Raw genomic sequence first — 20,222 nt, 5'->3', positions numbered from 1 at the left:
GCAACTCTGCAGGACTCAAAAGGAGAATGTACTTTACATCTCCTTTTCTCCACAGTATCAAACACTCTCCTTATGGTAAGTAAGAAACCCAAACCACTTGAGTGATAATGTCATAAGCACAGTTCTCATTTCCATTTTTTTTTCCTTTGCGAATAACTAACATTCTTTTGTTGTGTGGCTAGAAATAATTTACAGCCACATGAGGGACTGATCTCTCTACTCCGTTCCTGTGTAATTCTGTTTTTATGTTATGGGTTTCAAGCAATTTTCACCTATGAATGATAAATTACTAAAAATGTGTTACTATTTGCACTCAAAAGCTAATAAACATATATGTGCTGAAAATATTAAGAAATCATTATAATATTTTAAATTTAATGAAAAACTACATTTAGCAAGTTTTTAAAGTAAATGTTCAAAATGTCATGCCTACACCAGGAAAATATTGTACAAAATGCAATTTCATAGCATAATTCCTAGTGGTTAGAGTCTAAAGTCACCATGAAAGATATATAAAAATTACTTCTAAAAATCCCTTCAGGGCTGGGCGCGGTGGCTCACGCCTGTAATCCCAGCGCTTTGGGAGGCCGAGGCAGATGGATCACAAGGTCAGGAGTTCAAAACAGCCTGGCCAAGGTGGTGAAACCCCGTCTCTACTAAAAATACAAAAAAATTAGCCAGGCGTGGTGGTGGGCACCTGTAATCCCAGCCACTTGGGAGGCTGAGGCAGAGAATTGCTTGAACCCAGGAGGCGGAGGTTGCAGTGAGCCAAGATCGCGCCACTACACTCCAGCCTAGGCGACAGAGCGAGACTCGTGCCAAAAAAAAAAAAAAATCCCTTCAATAGATCATATAATACTTATACATGATTTTATATGTTTTATATCATCTTTAAGTAAATCTAACCCAGCCAGTTTTTCTACCAGTGTTAGGTAAGAAGATAAAGTCCTTTAGATGAACACTAGGTGAAAAGCTAGGCTTTTCTTTTTTTTTTTTTTTTTACCAAAAATATAAATTAAGTCTATGAATTCATATAAAATAAAAGTGCATACAATACTGCAATATTACAGTAAAACAACCACAAAAAGATGTATGGAAATACTCATTATTCAAAATAGCAATGAAAAGAAGGTGAAAAAAGAACCAACTAAAATATTCACAATGGGGCATGACAAAGTACATTATTACAATGGAATGCTGTATAACCATTAAAATCCCAACACCTGTTGTGAGGGTTGGATATAAAAAAAGGAAATCTATGACATAATATAATTTACTTAAATGTGATATATCTCATGTATCTTTTAGGGACAAAGAGACATAGTATCAAATAAATATGCTAGCTGGGAACAGTGGCTCACACTTTTTATACCAGTGCTTTGGGAGGCTGAAGTGGGAGAATCGCTTGAGGCCAGGAGTTCGAGACTAACCTGAGCAACATATTGAGACCCTGTTTCTACAAAAAATAAAATAAAAAAATCAGCTGGTCATGGTGGCACACACCTGCAGCCCCAGCTACTAGAGAGGCTAAAGCAAGAGGATCCCTTATGCTCAGGAGTTCAAGATTACAATGAGCCATGATCATGCCACACTGCACTCCAGACTAGATGACAGTGAGACTCTGTCTTGAAAAAAAAAAAAAAAAAGAAAAGCAAAATGAATGAAAACTACTTCCCTAATTAGGCAACTAAATAACTAATACCATTTCCTAAAGCTATTAATAAGCCATTGATTTCTCCACACACACTCACATTCATACTCATACTCACAAGGGTATATTACCCTTACATACAGAGACGTACCTTGAAAGACCTATACTGGGAATACTGACATATGCTTAGCTCTAAACCAACAAATAAAGATAGATGATAGATCGAAATTACATGCTCATATTTCCCCATCAAATTCTCAGTGATTCATACGTTTTAGTCAAAGATACTAAATCAATTTAACCTCAAAGACTATACAGATAATTTAATATTCTATAAATTTGAAGTATTTCTTTCTATTCATGTTATTTTACATATAGTCTTGAAAAGCTGATTTGACTTCACTCACCTCATGATGGGTCACATTTTGTAGCTGGAAATGCATAGGATGGTTAATCCTCTGATTTAATAGAAAATAAGATACTATCTTAACCCTGAACTTTATTTTTACTTGTGAAATTTATCACCATCAGCCCCTTCTGCACTGTAAGCTCAATTCTTATACATTATATAATGCCTTGTGACACACAGAAGGATAAAAAAATGAATTTTCATGAAATATTTGTTGGATAAATACACTAAAACATTCATGAAATAATGCAAACATAATGCATTTCTTAAATTAATGTAAACAATATACTCATAGTTTGTGAACTAGTAAAAGAGTAAGTGCCATAAACCAGTGATTATTCAACCTTAAAAATACAATTGTCATCCCATCCTCACATTAAAAGTAGGAATGCATTTTCAAGCCTTTTAATTTTACACTCACAAACTATTCACAAACTAGCCCAAGAAACTGTTAAAATACACCACCAAGATCATCTTGAAATAAATATTAATCCTATTTGTTCAAGCTTTAATTAACGTAGATAGAAAAGTATCTACACTTTTCAAGCAACAAATGTCAAAACTGTTGTAGTTTAGTTAACAGTTAAAATTATTTTAAGATACTCTTATTTGCAAATAGTTAAAATTCTTAGCAAAAACTGCATGAAGGAAATGATTTTAAAATTTATTTAGTCTTAGGACACTTTCTTTTAATGAAAATCTATAAAAAATATCATAAATTAGATCTAAGTAGTGACTCCTGTCTTAAAATTACTTTTTAATTTACATTTGTGAAACTCTATTTTAAAGTTAATCAATACCTGAAATGACATTTGCTTTGATGAACACAAAGCTTTGTATCTGGAGTCCACCGATCATCACTGCTATCCTATATCAGTCTCAGCATCCAATGTATTTATTTTGTTTAGTGTACTGTATTTCAAAAATTCTTATCAATATAACTAAGTATTTGTAAATGGTAACAGTTTAACTGTTCATGATAACCATTGGAAACTCATGCTACACTAATACTGTTACAGACGCTCAAACGAGTAAAAGCAGAAAACTGGTTTCAGGTTGAATCATAAGAATATATAAAATTTTGAACTGCTTATCATAAATGTAATAAGAAGCACCCAAAATTACATAATAAGTACTGGGACTTTCAAACTATTCCAAATAAATGACTAAAATTAAATTAGAGGATCTACAGAACTCCCAGGCTACACTATTATCTTCCAATGCAATTGGCAGAGATAAGTTCTTTCCATGACATTTACTAGGTAAGCAGACTGAGTCACTTCATCTCTGAGATTAAATCTCAACATTTGGAACAGAATAGAGAACTCAGAAATAAATTCACACACCTAGAGTGATCGCATTTTTGACAAAGGTGCCAAGAACATGCATTGGGGAAAAGACAGTTTCTTCAATAAATGGTGCTGGGAAAACTGGATACCCACATGCAGAAGAATGAAACTAGACCACCATCTCATGCCATATACAAAAATCAAATGATTATGGATTACAGGCTTAAATCTAAGACCTCAAACTATGAAACTACTACAACAAAATATTGGGGAAACTCTCCAGGACATTGGTCTGGGCAAAAAAATATTGAGTAATATCCTACGAGCATAAGAAATTAAAGCAAAAATGGACAAATGGGATCACATCAAGTTAAAAAGCTTCTGCATAGCAAAGGAAACAACAAAGTGAGGAGACAACTCGCAGATTGGAAGAAAATTGCAAACTACCCATCTGACAAAAGATCAATAACCAGAATTTATAAGGAGCACAAACAACTCTACAGAAAGGAATCTAATAATCTGATTTTTAAAATGGACAAAATATTTGAATAGACATTTCTCAAAAGAAGAAAACAGGGATATGAAAAGGTGCTTAGTATCACCGATCATCAGAGAAATGCACATCGAAATGATAATGAGATATCATCTCATCCCAGTTAAAATGACTTACATCCAAAAGCCAGGTAATAACAAATGCTGGAGAGGATATGGAGAAAAGGGAACCCTTGTATACTGTTGGTGGGAATGTAAATTAGTACAACCACTATGCAAAACTGTTTGGAGGTTCCTCAAAAAAACAAAAATAAAGCTACCATATAATCCAGAAATCCCACTCCGGTGTATATACCCAAAAGAAAGAAAATTAGTATATCAAAGAGATAGCTGCACTCCTATGTTGCAGCACTGTTCACAACAGCCAAGATTTGGAAGCAACCAAAGTGTCCATCAACAGCTAAATGGATAAAGAAAACGTACTATCTACATCACAATGGAGTACTATTCAGACATAGGAAAGAATGAGTTCCTGTCATTTGCAACATCATGGATGGAACTGGAGGCCATTATGTTAAACGAAGTAAGATAGGCACAGAAAGATCAATGTTGCATATTCTTATTTTAGGGATCTAAACATCCAAACAATTGAACTCATGGAGATAAAGAGTGGAAGCATGATTACTAAAGGCTGGGAAGGGTGGCAGGGAGGTGAGGATGATTAATAGGTACAAAAAAATGGAACGACTGAATAAGACCTAGTATTTGATAGCACAACAAGGTGACTATAATCAATAATAATTTAACTGTACATGTTTAAATAATGCTAAAGGGTATCATTGGATTGTTTGTAACACAAAGGGTAAATGCTTCAGGGGATGGATATCGCATTTTCCATGATGTGATTGTTATGCATTGCTGGCCTGTATCAAAACATCTCACGGGCCTCATAAATATATACATCCATCATGTACCCACAAAATTAAAAATTAATAAATAAATACAAATAAATTTCAACATTCAGAAATGAAGCAGTGAGAATAAAATTAAAATGTATATGAATATGTTTGAATGATAAAGCCCTCTACAAATGTAGAATAACTGTTAAGACAAATTATCATTTCAGTACACATATGCTCTTAGCAGTTATGTCCTTTCTCCTTCATGCTGGAGAAATTATGTTTTCCTTTTCACATTTTTAGAGATAACTGTCATGAATTGTAGTGAAATTTCCTCAAAAATCTTTTTTTTTTTTTCAGTTTCTACCTACATCCTATTAAAGAGTGTGCACATAGATATTGAAAATATCTAGAAAAGAGTTCAAGTGCAGTAAAACACCAGTGAAGAACTACCTCACCAATTAATTAATTCAAAAAGGTTTACTGAGTGCTTCCTGTGTGCCAGGTACTGTCTAGGTACTGGAAATCATCATTAAGATAAACTGTATTGTCATAAAGCTATCGCCTAATGGGAGAAGAAGGCATCAAACAAGAAAACAAACAAAAAAGAGTGAAATAAAATTTCAGGTATTGATAAATAATCCAAAATAAGTTTCATACTTAGATAGTCTCATCTTCTGGAGCTCAATGGATGGAGATCAAGGGGAAGTAGAAGAATAAAGCAATGGTTTGGAGGACAACACCTGATACATGCTAAACACTAAATAAATGTTGGTTGTTTTGGCGGTTGTTAATATCTTTATTATCACCATTCATCTCAAAAATGTAAATAGGATGTAAAAATGGAAGGTTACAAGTTGTAGGACTATCTTCTTTGTATAAAAGTCAGGACCTAAAAATGGGTAAACATGTCTTTAATGCCATATTAGAAAACGTGTGAGACTCAGAAGAAACTGGCCTGATAAGAAGAAAAGAATGTGGGGAAGAAAATAAGGCTGAGTAGATTGTGGGGTTTCATAGTATACAAGCCTCTTGATTTTCCACATTTATGGATTTTGAAAATGCAGGAAACAGATACCTAGATACAGGATTTTCTATTACATTTTCAAACAACTTCTGAAACTAAGTTGGTATTCAATTGGTGTTAAATCTGTTAGCAAATTTACATGTTAAGTATATCATTCTGTTTTAAAAATAGTGAGTGATTCTCTGCACTAATGGATAACTAACCAATGGATAATTCTCATTAAATTAGGTATTAGGCAAATACCACTAATACAGAAGCCTATCCTATGAAGATGTTATCAATTTCTGACAATTGCATTATGTCCTTACCTCCAGGGCCAAATAACAAAAGAGTAGATTGAAAAAGCAAATTTAGTAAAAGTGGCCACCTTGCTCCTGAAGAACAAAACGTATCAAGATAAATTTAACATTTCTTCGTCAACAGGAGCATATTTTGGGATAACTTTTTGGCAAAAATGAACTTCAGTAGATTTCTATTTAGGCTTTAATAAAAAGTGAAAGCTGAAATTGAAATGATCAGAGAGTATTTAAAAAATCTATCTTGGATAATCTCTGATAAGGAACAAATGACAAAAATAGTTTGAAAACATGACATAGTCCTGACGCCTCTATGAACACTCTATATTTGCACCGTCCTATGTGATAGCCACTGGCCTGTGAGCTCCTGAAATGTGGCTAGTTCTGTGCTGTTAAGTATGCAATACAAACTAGGTATCAAAGACTTAGCACAAAAAACAGAATATTTTAAAAGTAATTTTATATTGGTTACACGTCAAAATAATTTTTGATACACTGAGCTACATAAAATCTTTATGAAAATTAATTTCAGCTGTTTCACTTTTTAACTTTTTAAATATGTCTTTTAGAAAATTTACAGTTACATATGTGGCAGGCTTGCATGATGTGCATTGTTTCTTTTGAACAGTGATCTAGAGAAAGCTTGGTCATGGCTATTGTTGACCTCCTTCCTTCTCTTCCATTTCCTTTCTCCCCTCTTCCATGCTTCCCTTTCTCTTTTCCCCCACTTAAGTTGTACCAATGTCCCGTGGGAAGACTAGAATAGGGGAAAAGATCTAGCAATTCTGAAATAAAATGATTGCATACATGATGAAATGGGTTCAGAATAAAACAAAATATTTTCATACTATTGGTTCACTAATCTAAATTGTCAATAAGCTATATCATTAGAGCCATTGTAAAAAATCTAAAAGCATAGATATTTTCTAAATTCATTTTATATATTTTATAGTACTTGTTTCTAATAAGTTTATTTGAAGTTTTGAGTAATCTCAATATATTCCAGGATAAATTTCACTCTCCTGAACAATAGACTATATATTAAAGCATAAAATAAGGATAAATACAAAGGTGCAAACTCATGTTAATTGTACCTCTACCCTGACTCTCTCCTATTTTCCTCAAAATTTCACCATTTACTTTCATCTTCCAGTTTTTTTTCCAGACAATTTGCCCTAAATCTTTCTGTTGCTGTTGTTCCTCTCACTTGGCCCCCTTTACTTTTTCTTCTACACACCTCTTGTCTACACTGTCATACATTCCTGGCTTTGGAATACAATGGAACGGGAGTAATACATAATCTCCCAACCTGAGGACTCACCAAGTCACCAGAAAGGAGAGAAAGAAATTGCATGCTAGTTTGTTCAAGTGCCTTAATAACCTAAAGAACTACAAGCAATCATCTTTACTTTTCCTAATACTCATAACTTTATGCATTGTCACTTTTCACATGCAGCATTTCCTTTTACTGAAAACTGTCTACTCATGATGGTAAGACCTACGTTTTCTGCTTTTTAAAAACTTATGTTTTTATTTTTTTGAGATGGAGTCTCGCTCTGTCGCCGGGCTGGAGTGCAGTGGTGCGATCTTGGCTCACTGCAACCTCTGCCTCCCAGGTTCAAGCGATTCTCCTTCCTCCGCCCCCCAAGTAGCTGGGACTACAGGCACATGCCACCACGCCTAGCTAATTTTCGTATTTTTAGTAGAGATGGGGTTTCACCATGTTGGCCCAAACACAGTGACTTACATATAATAGATCCCCGACAAATATGTCTAAATATACAAACAATTGTTGAAATTCTCACCCATTATGCCCACAGAAGAGACATTATGGAAGACTCTGAAAAGAGGGGCTAGAATCAGAATCAATTGCACTACAGTTCTAAATGTAAGCATTGTGTGTTTTTAACATGCTGTGCATAGGGAGCTATTGTGAGGGCATTAATTATGTGAGCGTGTCTATTTTATTAGACAAATGTTGCTGACCTATTGATGTGCCAATCAAGGTATCTCCTTTTTTCCATCTTTTGAACAAGATACAGTAGTCCACATTCAAGTTGTGAAGCCAAAAACTCCTGGGTTCAGATCTTTACTCAGCCATTTAACAGCACTAAGACATTTAACAAGTCAACTGTCTGATCCTCTCTTTTCTCCTAAATATTATTATCTATGGTAATATACTTTCCTAGTGTTGCAAAGATGAGGCTCTATCTGACTAAGCACTTCTCAGTCAGTCTGGTCCAGAATGTTGATTCATAAATAGAATGAGATCTCAGCAGAGCAGCAGCAACAGAACTAGCAGTAAATATAGCTATATACCTGCTATCTGGACTTCTGATGTTAAAAAAAAATGTATTAACAAATACTCCATAGCTTTCTTTTCAATCTCAATCATTCACTGTTATACTTAATTATAGGATCCTATATTCATTTCCTTGGTTTTGATAAGAGACTTCCTTACAAAGGGTTGCATTGCTGTATCCACTGCAGAATTTATTTCTGTAGTAACTGAAAATTCTTTTCAAATGCAAGCAAGATACACACACACATTACATATCTATAGCTTCCTTCAAAATGTTCCAAAGAAAGGACTAAAGTCCTAGAAGTCACAAATGAAAAAAAAAATCTGTTATGGTCTTAGTTGATTGTAAAGCTCTAAAAATGTCATTGATACTTTTGACACATTTATAGTTTTCCTTTCCACCTCCTCACTTGTCATCCTGTTACAGGTTTTTTAAATCACATTTTCAAAATTACACTTTTAATACTCAGCTTCTCCTCACAATATCTTAACTTCTCAAAATCAGCAGTGTCTTCCTTTCTTAGCCACATGCTTTACCATACTCTAAAATTTATTCACCATTTGACGATGTTCCACTGTCAAATGCTGGAAATACAATATTTTTTTCTGACCAAACCCATCCATCCTTGCACTACTCTCATTCTATTAAAATTAGTGAGCCTGCTATTCATTTTCATCCTGCTCTTCTTCTGTTCCTATTCTGTTCATCTCGTGGAGCTGCCCTTGCTCTCTTTCTCAGCCCAGATTTATTTATATCTTCATATTCACTACCTCTGGAAAGCTCATCACTTTGTTTTATACAAAGTGGATGCCTTGCTAGTCTCTAAGCAAGTAATCCTCAGCTGTTTCCTTAACCCATTCAGATTACAGGCTAAGTGTTGCTAGAGAAGTGATGTAACTGTGGTGACTAAAGTGACAAGTGCTAATTTTGCCAATTTCCTCATTATGGCTCTAGAATCTTTCTATACTTCATGCTTATTCCCTACTACACTCCCCTAGCTCCTATCTCCATACCAGTTAATCTCAACCTAGGACCTCATTTACACTTAACTGAGAAGACTGAAGTACCATTAAATGACAAACTCTTTGCAGTCAGCATTGTTATCAGTTTTATTTACCACAGAATTCTCATCCTCCAGCACAGTACTTACAAAGAAAATGCTCCAGAAATATCTGTTAAATAAATAATGAGTTACTTAGTTTAACTAATGAACTGATTCAATTATCTTCCTCTTCTGAGATGTAACCAGCATCTCCTTGTGCTACTACTAATCACACGAACCTTCTTAGAACATTCTGAAATTGACCCTGAAAAATTATTTTCCTTTCTATTATACCTCCACCTCTTCCTGCAAGGGGATTCTACCCTGAAAAACATAAATATGCATTCATATTTTCCTTATTGTGGCTTTAAAGATATCCTTCCTTCAATAATATTACTTCGATGAGTAACATTTCATTCCCACAATTTAACATTAAGCTTCATTTTTTTTTGTCTCCATATCTTCAAGATCCCAGATGACCTTAAACATGGGCAATTGGACTTCTGCTTCTATTTAGCCTCAATAAACATATTTTTTTCTCAATGGCAACTAATAGACTATCCAACTTTCCTTATGAAAAAAAATTCAAATAGATAGAATACTCGAAAGAATAATACAATAAAACCAGCATAAGCACTCCCTGATTTAAAGTTGGTTAACAAATGATTATTTGTTTTACATATACATGTACACAACCACACACACACACACACACACACACACACAAACACACACTTCCTCCCTCACTCCTTTGATGTCTCATAAGAAATTCAGTTGCAGGCCAGGCACGGTGGTTTCCTGCCTGTAATCCCAGCACTTTGGGAGGCCAAGGCAGGCGGATCACGAGGTCAGGAGCTCGAGACCAGCCTGGTCAACATGGTGAAACCCTGTCTCTACTAAATATACAAAAAATAGCTGGGCATGTTGGCACACGCCTGTAATCCTAGCTATTCAGGAGGCTGAGGAAGGGGAATTGCTTGAACATGGTAAGCGGAGGTTGCAGTGAGCCGAAATCGTGCCCGCTGCACTCTAGCCTGGGCAACAGAGCAAGACTCTGTCTCAAAAAAAGAAAGAAAAGAAAAGAAAGAAAATTCAGTTGCATATATCACTGCATTTATCCCAAATAATTCAGCACTCATCTGCTAATATTTATTTTCTAGCCCATATGAAAAATTTCACAATTCTACCAAAATTTGACTTTTTATAGACCACATTTTAAAAAAGTGAAATAAAATAAAACTTCAAGCACTGCATTTGTTTGTCTTTAGTCCTTTTTAATCTGGAAAAGTCCTCCCACAGTGGCACTGACTTTTTACAAGTCTAGGCCACAGGGCTGGTATGTATCTTCAGTGCAGAATACCTCACCTTATGCATTTGTCTCATTATTTCCTCATGGTTTAGTTTAACTGGTCCTTTCTCTGAATTTTTCTATAAACTGGAAGTTAAATCTAACCAGGTTTTATTAGATTCAGGTTAGACATTCTAGCAACAATATTTCACAAATGGCACTGTAGCCTTCATATGGCATCTCGTCAGGAGGCTCATAGTGTCAGGTTGTCTATTGGTGATGTTGGGTTAAATCATTCAGTCACTTAAAACGATGACTTGCAGATGCAATTAATACTTTAGCACTATGAGAATATGTTACTCATCAAAATAATTTTAATTGATGATTTATCACTTTTTGATCATCTTTGACTGAATCACTTACTTCACTGAGAGGTACAAATAGTAATTTTCTAATTCTCACATTTCTGACACTTAGCTCACATTATTTTGTGAAAAGCTGTCCCTCATCAACTAAGAAAGGCAGGCTAATCATTTAATTATTTCAATTTAATTATTAATTGTCATTTTTCTTTTTTAAATTTTTTATTTAGAGTATCATTATGCACTCACGGATTTTACTTTACTCAACGTTTACAATTTGTTATATTCACTCTTGAAATTCAAACTGATTTAAATTGCATAACTGGAAGGCCCTTCAAGCTAGCACTTGTTTACAATGATACAGCCTTATTTGTCTTTGACCATTTCCTTACTTTCTGCACAATGAGTTCTCCCAGGCTCATCTTGTGTTTTTTCCGCCCAGACTTAGAATCAGCCAACTCTAGGTTAAGGAAGACTAAAGTGCTCTTGTCCTCTTGAATGGGGAATGATATTAAGCAGCCATGCTTTGTGCACTAGAAGGGCTCATTGCTTCCTGAAAGACATTGCTTTGAAGATTTTTCAGTAGACATAGCTGGTAAATATATTTATTTTTAAAGCTTTATAGTGTATTTTATTATCTAACAGGTTAGCCCTCTCTTTTCTTTCTCAGAATATTCTCTGCTATTTTTGTGTATAAATATAAATTTCAAATCAATTTAGCTAGTTCCAAGAAAAACTTCCTACTGGTCTTCCTATTTAGATCATGTTATCACCATACACACACACACACACACACACACACACACACACACACACGACACATACAATCCTGGGAACAACAGCCCTCTTTATGATGCTGCCACATCATATTGAGGATCATCAATCACATTCATTTAGTTTATTTCAAAAATTCATGGATTTTAATGGGAGATTACAAAGCTTTTATCTCAGGTTTTACCTTCTTTTGAGCCTATGCAGCATTAGCTCTGTTGAACAATACTTACATACACACACACACACACCCCACATACTTTTTCTGAGCTTCAGTGGCTATCATCCTAACTCTATTTTTCTGCCTTTTATCAGCCCCTTTTACATCCACTCAAAAAAAGCAGATGTTTCCAAATTTCTACCTGTGCAGGACTTATTCCCACTTAAAGAGTTTTAATGTAGATGATACTGTCATATCTCCTTCTAGCCTTAAGTGTGCTTCCCAGTTCTAGACCTGAATTTCCATTGCACATTGGTCATTTAATCTGGAAGTTAATGTCAGAACTTCAAATTACTATGTTCAAAACTGAATCATTTTCCCACCTCCAACCAAATAAGGCTCTCCTACAGATACTACTTTCTCTTGTTTTGTTTTATACCACCTGTTTTCAAGATATCCAGGTTCCAAAATTCAAAGGCAGCATTTAACCCTCCCTATCTTTGACCTCTAAATCCACTGATTTTATGAACTTGTGGACTTATGACCAAGTCTTTAAAATCCATCTCATCATGTTCATTCACACTGTTTCCACTATAGTTTATGTTTCCCATTCTGCATTGAAAATATTCACTTTTTCAAGTTCCAAGGAAACTAATGATGGAAGACATTCTTGCACATCTGAAGAGGCAATTAAACACAGAATCCTCAAATAATATGTTACACTTATTATGTGTTTTATGTTACTAACATAAAATGAGCTTGATAAATGTCACATCCAAATACGTGTAACAGTAAAATTGTGAGGTGGTATGAGGTTGATGGTGAGATGTTGGTAGACAGACAAGACACCTATATTTATAGAGCTCTGTGTTATGAAAGAATTGGCTGTTCAGCTTTCCTTGCACAAAAGACTAATTTTCCACATCACACTACAAAAGCTTCAAGAGTAGAGATTACATTTTGTTCTCAGTAAGTAAATGTTGAATGTGTTTCTCAGGCTCTCTGCAAAGCAACTAAGGACAGAGAACCGTCTCTTCTGACCCAACCACAGAGCAACAGTGGTAACTCACAAATGTGATGCCATGCGTGGGCTCTCTTCAGAAAACCCGTCTTGGAGAGATGTGTGATGACATGGTCACAGGAAGGTCCTTTCAGGACCAGTTAAGAGTATCTGTGTGGGGCCATATTCTTTTGTTTCTGCTCAAAGCACTCACTAGTGGAAAGCACTCCCTGTTGAAAACTTGCCAAACTACAGACATTTTAAGTAATGTATCAAGAATAAATACATAACAGTTGTTTCATATTAGGAAAAACAAAAGAAACAAAAAAATCGTCTCCACAAATGAAGCATCTCTGTGTAGAAAAAAAAAAAAAAAAAAAAACACGAGTTGTCTGTTAAGACTTCCTGTATGTCAAATTTCCCTTTACCACCTATGGAGCTCTGAGCTCCAAGTCTCAGTTTCCTCCAACATATAAAATAATATTATTATCTAATCACGGGGGGGAAGTACAAATGGAATTGCATTTATTTGACACATCAATTTCTTTCCCCCTCATCTTGATTTAATGAAAAAACAGCCGTTCCTTACTCCCACCTGTTAATAATTTCCGAAATGACTCAGACATGTGTTGCTCCTCTTATTATTTAGCATATGGCTATCGAAATGTGTATAAACATTTTCTCTAAACACATGGATTATGTATGAATGCAATTAATTCCCACTCTGAAGTTTGGGAAATAATTCAAGCAAAAAGCATATTAGTGAGTTAAATGGAATTTTACCAAACATATTTATGCACAGAAAATCTCTAGTATTTTGTGATATAAGAGCACTTAGTGATGCATACTATCGTATCTTTCAGAAGACCAGTGCAAGACTTCCACGTTCTACTCCATAACTTTCCTCTACATTTAGATTTTTACGTGATCTGGTCAAATAAATAATCTTAGAGTCTTGACCCCTGCTGAGGAGTCTGCAAGGACAGTCCAGAAAATATAAATCCTAAATACTAACTGAAGTCCTCCAACTGCCATCTCTGTGGCTACAAATGGATAGAAAAAGACATTAAACCAATGCCTCTTTATTTTCCAGGACTCAGTCCCAGAAAAATAGCAGGATAATTCAAAACTAACAAACAAAAATATTTTTAAACGTACGGAAGAATTTAGAAAAACACAAAGTTAACTTTCCACAAGGCAAGTTTGATATTTAATGTAAATCTAACAAAAGAAAACAAAATTCCCAATGTATTATTGAAAATCTAAAAGCAATGAGGATAAGCAAAACTACTAAAGTTGGCAACAGCTGTGTTACATCTATGCAGTCTGCACATCAAAATTTAATAATAAAAGAAAGAGTGATGACAAGTATAATTATGTAAACTTGTTAACAGTGTTAACTTGCTATTGATACATTGAGAAATCAGGTATTACTTACCTGTTACTGAATATTGTTTTCAAAATCATGATGTAGCAAAACAAACTGTTTTTATTGCCAATAAAATGAAAGTTTATGTCGACTGCCAATTACTGAAGAGAAATTTATTAAATCAAAGAATCATACTGAATTATGGAAATAGGATCTTTACAAGCATTTGTGCAAGTCACTGGAAGTAGTAGACAGTAACAGTAATGAGAGAATAATAACAATAACTGCAGATCAATAAGGACCTTTTTAAACATGTTATTATTTACTTTCTGGAAGTCCATAAAAATCTGAAGAATAAAATTAATCATTACTTCAGGTTTTCATAGCAAAACACAGAGTTTTCGTAATGACAGTATGATAAAAGAGGTAAAGAAATAACTATTTTAAAACTCTCAGCTAATCATCATTTTAAAATAAAGATTTCATGGCTGATAAAACTATCTGTACAGCAAACCTCTGTGGCATGCAATTTAGCCATGTAACAAAACTTTACATGTACCCCTGGAAACTAAAAGTTGGAAAGAAAAAGAAAAATAAACGACTAAAATAAAAATAAAAGTTTCAAAAGTCAGAGAGAAAAATCAACTGTAATTGAAATATTTTTCTCAAGTCCGTTCTTATTATTCAAACAATCTTACATATCAACTTAACTTCTCTTCTACTTCCATAATGGAGCTTTTTGAGGACTTGAAATGTAAGGTTATATCAATGAATGCCCTGCTTAATTAGTTGCTTACACTATCAGTAAACAGTAAACAAAACATGACCACACTTTTACTGGGGGAGAGTTGCAAAAATGCCACAGACATATGCTTCTCACTGGAATTTCTATATGCTTATTATTGGCTCTTAAAATAAGTAAATATTGCATTTAAGAAACAGCTCTCCAAATATTTCACATTTCTTTTAACTAGGAAGAAAATTTTTTAGCATATCAAATTATTTTTCTAATTAACAATTTGTATATTCTTAAGGCATCATTTGTTTGTATTATTATAGTAGCTCTTTTAACCACTAGACTTTCATACAAATTAGAGAAAATGAACCAATTATCATTTTTAAGAAAGGTAACTCATCTATTATGGCTAAGGATGTGTCTTTATAATTGTATGTTTGGAACTTTTCCCCCTTGTATATACACCACCACGGTGTGGCTATTTGACGCATGTTAAGATAAAAATCAGGATGCTACTTGATTGTTTATGACTATGAAAAATAAATATAAAAAATAATTAATTGTTAATCTTCAATGATGAAAAGTTATTCATTTAAATATTCCTCGACAGACCACACACTCAAGACAGAATTCCAACTAGAACTTTCTTTCTTTATATCAAGACTGAGACAGACATTGCAAAATTAATCTAGTAATCCAAGAGTTTAAACAATATCCACATTTTATTAACCCATAGAGAGTTCTTAAAAATTTAACAGGTTTTCATTTTGTGATTATTTCTTTGTCACAGTTTAGATAGTAAAATGTTTGAGATCAGATAGTGATCCAATGCCAATTTAATTTGTGGGTCTTCTTCCCCTCAGTCCCTACCTTTACCTTGGAAACCCTCTCTCCTTACAAAATAGAAACTTTTTTTCCCTCCTTCTCTCTTAGTAAGCAGTTGAAAAGATCTGCACAATTAAATTGATCTAAATCCCTGTGGGTTGCTTGGCGAATGAAAAAGTATATTTTTTCCATGAGAAGCCAGTAGGCGGTGCTAAATCTAGGCTACTACCTTCAACAATTTTAAATCAAAAACTAAACAGGTGGCCAGTTTAAGAGTTGTAGAATTCCCAGTATGATTCACACAGGAAGAAATCTGAAAAATTTGAATGTAATAGATAGAAATGTAATACAAGTACACAATATGATTAAAAATGAATCTTAAATAAATGAAAACATAGATAACTAAAGGTTCTTAGAATGATCTTAAGTTACAGAAAATAAAGCACAACTACCTCTCTGTCCTCACATTAAAATCGTCTTTGGTCCCATTAATGGTTTCAACCTCATTGGGAAATATCACACAGTACAGCTAGTGCTTTGCCCAATCTTAAGCCACAAACTACCTCAACGTTAGGGCAGAAACTGATTCTCTTAATGAAAATGCAGGTTCGATCACTCAAGTTCTTTCTTGCTTGCTTGCTCTGTCTCTCTCTTAAAAGAACTAAATGACTTACGATACATAAAACATACAAAAATATATCATACACATAAACTGTCTTGCTTTATAATAAATGAGCATTTCTATGTACATACATTGTTATAATTAAAATTATTTTTAAAATCACAGAATGTTGCAAGTGGCTTTTTTAATGTTTCATGTTAGCTGTTTGAACCATATGAGAGACTATATTTTAGTAAGTAGCTCACTATACAAAAGAAAATCCTAATTTCAGGCTTTGTGCCATCATATTGGCTTCAAATCTTAGAACTATACACTTCAAGATATCAAATATGGTGTCCACAGACAGTGACATAAACTATCTTCTTTATATAAATGCAGCAGGATTTCCTTCACAGGGAAAAGCTACTCTGAGAAGAAAATAACTCACATACAACGAAATGTCCAGACTTTTGAGATACTTGCATGAGTTGTGAATAAAAAATATATACAGCTTTCCAGATATTACACTAACTTTTAATCTTCTACAGATAAATGGCCCTTTGCACTCCTTACTTTTTGACCACAAAGAGTAAAAAATAAGGCATAAAACTTTTCATTCCACAAAATGAGGTTACAGACAGTGAAATATTTGCTTGAAAAAGCCAGTGTATGTTATAAACCCCTTTGTCATGGGCCCCTCTGTATGTTGCAGTCAGTTTTTATTTCTGTAGTTACCTAGAAGAAAACTTCATCTGAGAGGTAAAAAGTTGTTTCATTTGCCTCATGTTTATTTTACAGAATCCAAAGTATATACACGTGATAATTTAAAGCTAAGCTTTTCATTTAAGGGGGGAAAAGGTAAGAAAATCAAAGCTTCAAAATCAAAGTATTTAAATAACGGTGACTCTCCAGATTTTAAGATGTATGCTTTCACGAAATTTATTTGGACAGAAAAATTTCCAGCAGATTCTGTCACAGTGTTAAATACAGAAAAGGCTTTTTATTGCGAACTGGTACATCTCTGAAAAGTAACGCTAAATTATACTGAAAACATGTAACAGGATAATCATAAAATATCATAGAATACATTCAACACTGAATATTTCAGTGCTACCAACACACGAAATCATCACCTGTATCACCAACCCCTCACTCCTGCCCTGTACACAGTTCTCAGGGGAAAACCTTTAGAGCTAGTATCAGGTGGTTAAAAAGAGGGAAAACTCTGCCCCTTTAATAAAATGTAAATAAAAGGCATTTTTTTTAATACCTTCGAGGTGTAGGGTCATTACTGCAAACTAACAGCGTCGTCCTCAACATTAAACCCAAGTGATCATCTTCTAAGAAACTACTTCCCCATCCCCTGGAAGACGACACCAGCAGGCACTTAAAACCAACGCAACACAACAGGGAAAAAAAAAAAGATCCAAAGACAGCATCCCTAAGAAAGCAAAGCCCTTTGGAAAAGCAAAATAGGCTGGGAAGGACCTACTGCGTCGTTTACTCATTGCGAAGAGGAGGAGCAGGAGTTGAGCGTGCGGGGGCCGGTGCCATCCTCAAGGCTCTGGAAATGTCTCCAGCTCCGGCCCGCGTGGCCTGGAGCCAGCCCCTCCGGAAGATGCGGTCTCTGCCGCTTCTACCCCCATCTCCCGGGTGCTCTCCACTAGCCGGCCCGACGGCCAGCGTCACTTACACGGCCCTCGCCCCTCCTGCTGTGCAAGTGGCCCTCGGAGAACTTACAGGACCCACCGGCCGCCTAGAGCCCGGCCGGCGCGGCCAGCAGCGCAGACGCCACCCGCCCCGCCGGGAGACGACCTGGGTGCAGCTCACGGCGGGAGAGATGGGGGGAGGGGATTGTATTTTGCGCACATCTAGAAAACGATCCTGAAGCAGGGAACGGACTTTGGTCTTCCCTGGCTCCCTGCGCTGCTCTCCCCACCTCGGGCTCGGACACTGCCCGGAGATGCGCGCGCGCAAACACAGACACACACACACACACTCACAGTCACACATTTCTTTGCTAGGACCAGTGTTGTCACTGCACACCCGGGAAACGCCTCCAAGGGGACCAAGTACCTGCTCTCTGCGAGCTGCTCAGCTGTTCACTTCATCCTCCGTTGACAAGGAAACCAAACCGCACTTCATTTTTTTTTTTTTTTTCCAGAAAAACCTTCCACTGCCATCATTTGAAAATTGATTTACGGGGAGGGAAGGGGGAGAAATAAGGGACAATATAGATATAGATATCAGGATATCTATCATAAAATATCTCGGTTTTTTAAAAAAGTCAAATGTGCAAAAGTCATAGTTAATTTAAAGGAGGAAAAAAGTATTTTGCTTAAAAATGATCCCAGTCACCAGCTGTAAGAAAAGTTTCATGTTATCAATGGGTATCAAAAACAGGAGGGAAAAAAAACGAATTTATTCTCACCGGCTTCCAAAAAGGGCACAAAAAATGTAAAATTAATGTCTTTGCTCAGTGGTTTGCACCAGTATTGCAAGACCACAAACTTGTAAACACTGCCGTAAAATCCCACCTATACAAAAATGTTATCAGAAAAAGAGTATGCAAAAAAAGAGTTAGAAACATGCTTTTTATTTTTACAAAGGAAAAAAATAGGCACCATACTTCACATCGCTTTTTCCATAAAACCAGTTGCACATTTTGCTGGACTTGGGAGACGCTCCCAGCGGGCACGGTCGCCGCGGACTCCGAGACACAGCGCCTTGTCTACAGAACGATCGCATGCTAGAAAAACTTGGATTCAGGAAAAGGCTCAAAACCATGCTCCTCCAGCTTTCCCAAATATAAACAATAATCAAAGAAGTGGAAAAAAAGAAAAAAAACAAAAACAAAAAAAACAAAAAACCAAAAAAAAGGACAAAAAAAAGAATAGGACAAGAATGCCACTGAGAAGGTACTCACCGAGCGGGAGTAAAATGTTGGAATAAAAATGAGATTTAGTATAAAATACAGTATGGCGGTGGAAGAAGGAATGAAGCGCGTTTTTTTCTCGCAGTCTCTGCCTCAGGCACTGACACGTGACTCGGAGCCAGGCTGACTTGCAGGCAGCGGGGAAGGACCGAGGCTGCGAGGGGGGAAGCCCACGAAGCCCAACTCTGGCTGGCGAGGCGGCGGCAGCGGCGGCGACGGGGAGCCTGGCGTCTGCGAGCGGCAGCACCAGTGGCGGCAGCAGCGGCAGCGGTAGCTCGCGGCGAGGCTGCCTCCGCTGTGAGCCCAGACGAGCAGGTGCCCCTCACGCTGAGGCTGAGTACACGCACACGCACACGCAAGACAGGCAGGGCGCCGGCGAGAGGGGGAGCCAAGCGGGGTTGGGCCGGAGGCACGCAGCTGCCGCCGCCTCTGCCGCTGCTGCCGCGATTGCTGCTGCTGCTGCCTCTGTTGCTGCCGCCGCCGCCTCGCATTGGGAGTGTGTGCTGCGGGGGCAGTTCAGGGGTGCTGATCCAGCGCCTTGAGAGGAGGTGCACAACTTGCTGCTCACCTTAAAGTTGTTGCTTGCCACTTCCTTGTGTATTTCATCTATTTTTCATCTCAAGGTAGTTACCTGAGATGAAAGCCAATCGTCTTCTCTCTGGAAGTTTTGATATTCAAGCCCAGATTCACTCATTCATTTTTTTTTTTTTTTTTTTTTTCCTGATTTTCCATTTCCCATCCCTCCCAAGCTGCCTTTGCCTCTGCTG

General features: G+C 36.2%; 1 protein-coding gene across 18 annotated transcripts in view; it reads right to left on the bottom strand.

Moving 5' to 3' along the window:
• Window positions 1-19,891, bottom strand: part of RALYL (RALY RNA binding protein like) — a 751,296-nt gene extending 731,405 nt beyond the window's left edge. For 5 of the 18 annotated variants that reach the window (XM_032759936.2, XM_058444496.1, XM_032759953.2 and 2 more), the window contains exon 1: window positions 18,013-18,349. In XM_032759936.2, coding sequence (XP_032615827.1) covers window positions 18,013-18,028 — 16 coding nt within the window. In that variant the 5' untranslated portion in view covers window positions 18,029-18,349. Of the gene's footprint in view, window positions 1-17,790; window positions 18,350-18,596 lie in introns of those variants that run through there. The other 13 variants (XM_032759945.2, XM_032759937.2, XM_032759952.2 and 10 more) reach the window with 10 other exon arrangements.
• Between the last annotated feature and the right edge of the window lie 331 nt (window positions 19,892-20,222).

The sequence above is a fragment of the Hylobates moloch genome, unplaced genomic scaffold (assembly GCF_009828535.3).
Source record: "Hylobates moloch isolate HMO894 unplaced genomic scaffold, HMol_V3 SCAFFOLD_9, whole genome shotgun sequence".
NCBI lineage: Eukaryota > Metazoa > Chordata > Mammalia > Primates > Hylobatidae > Hylobates > Hylobates moloch.
Note: the sequence above shows the minus strand (reverse complement) of the source record. Positions and strands in the feature narration are given on the sequence as shown.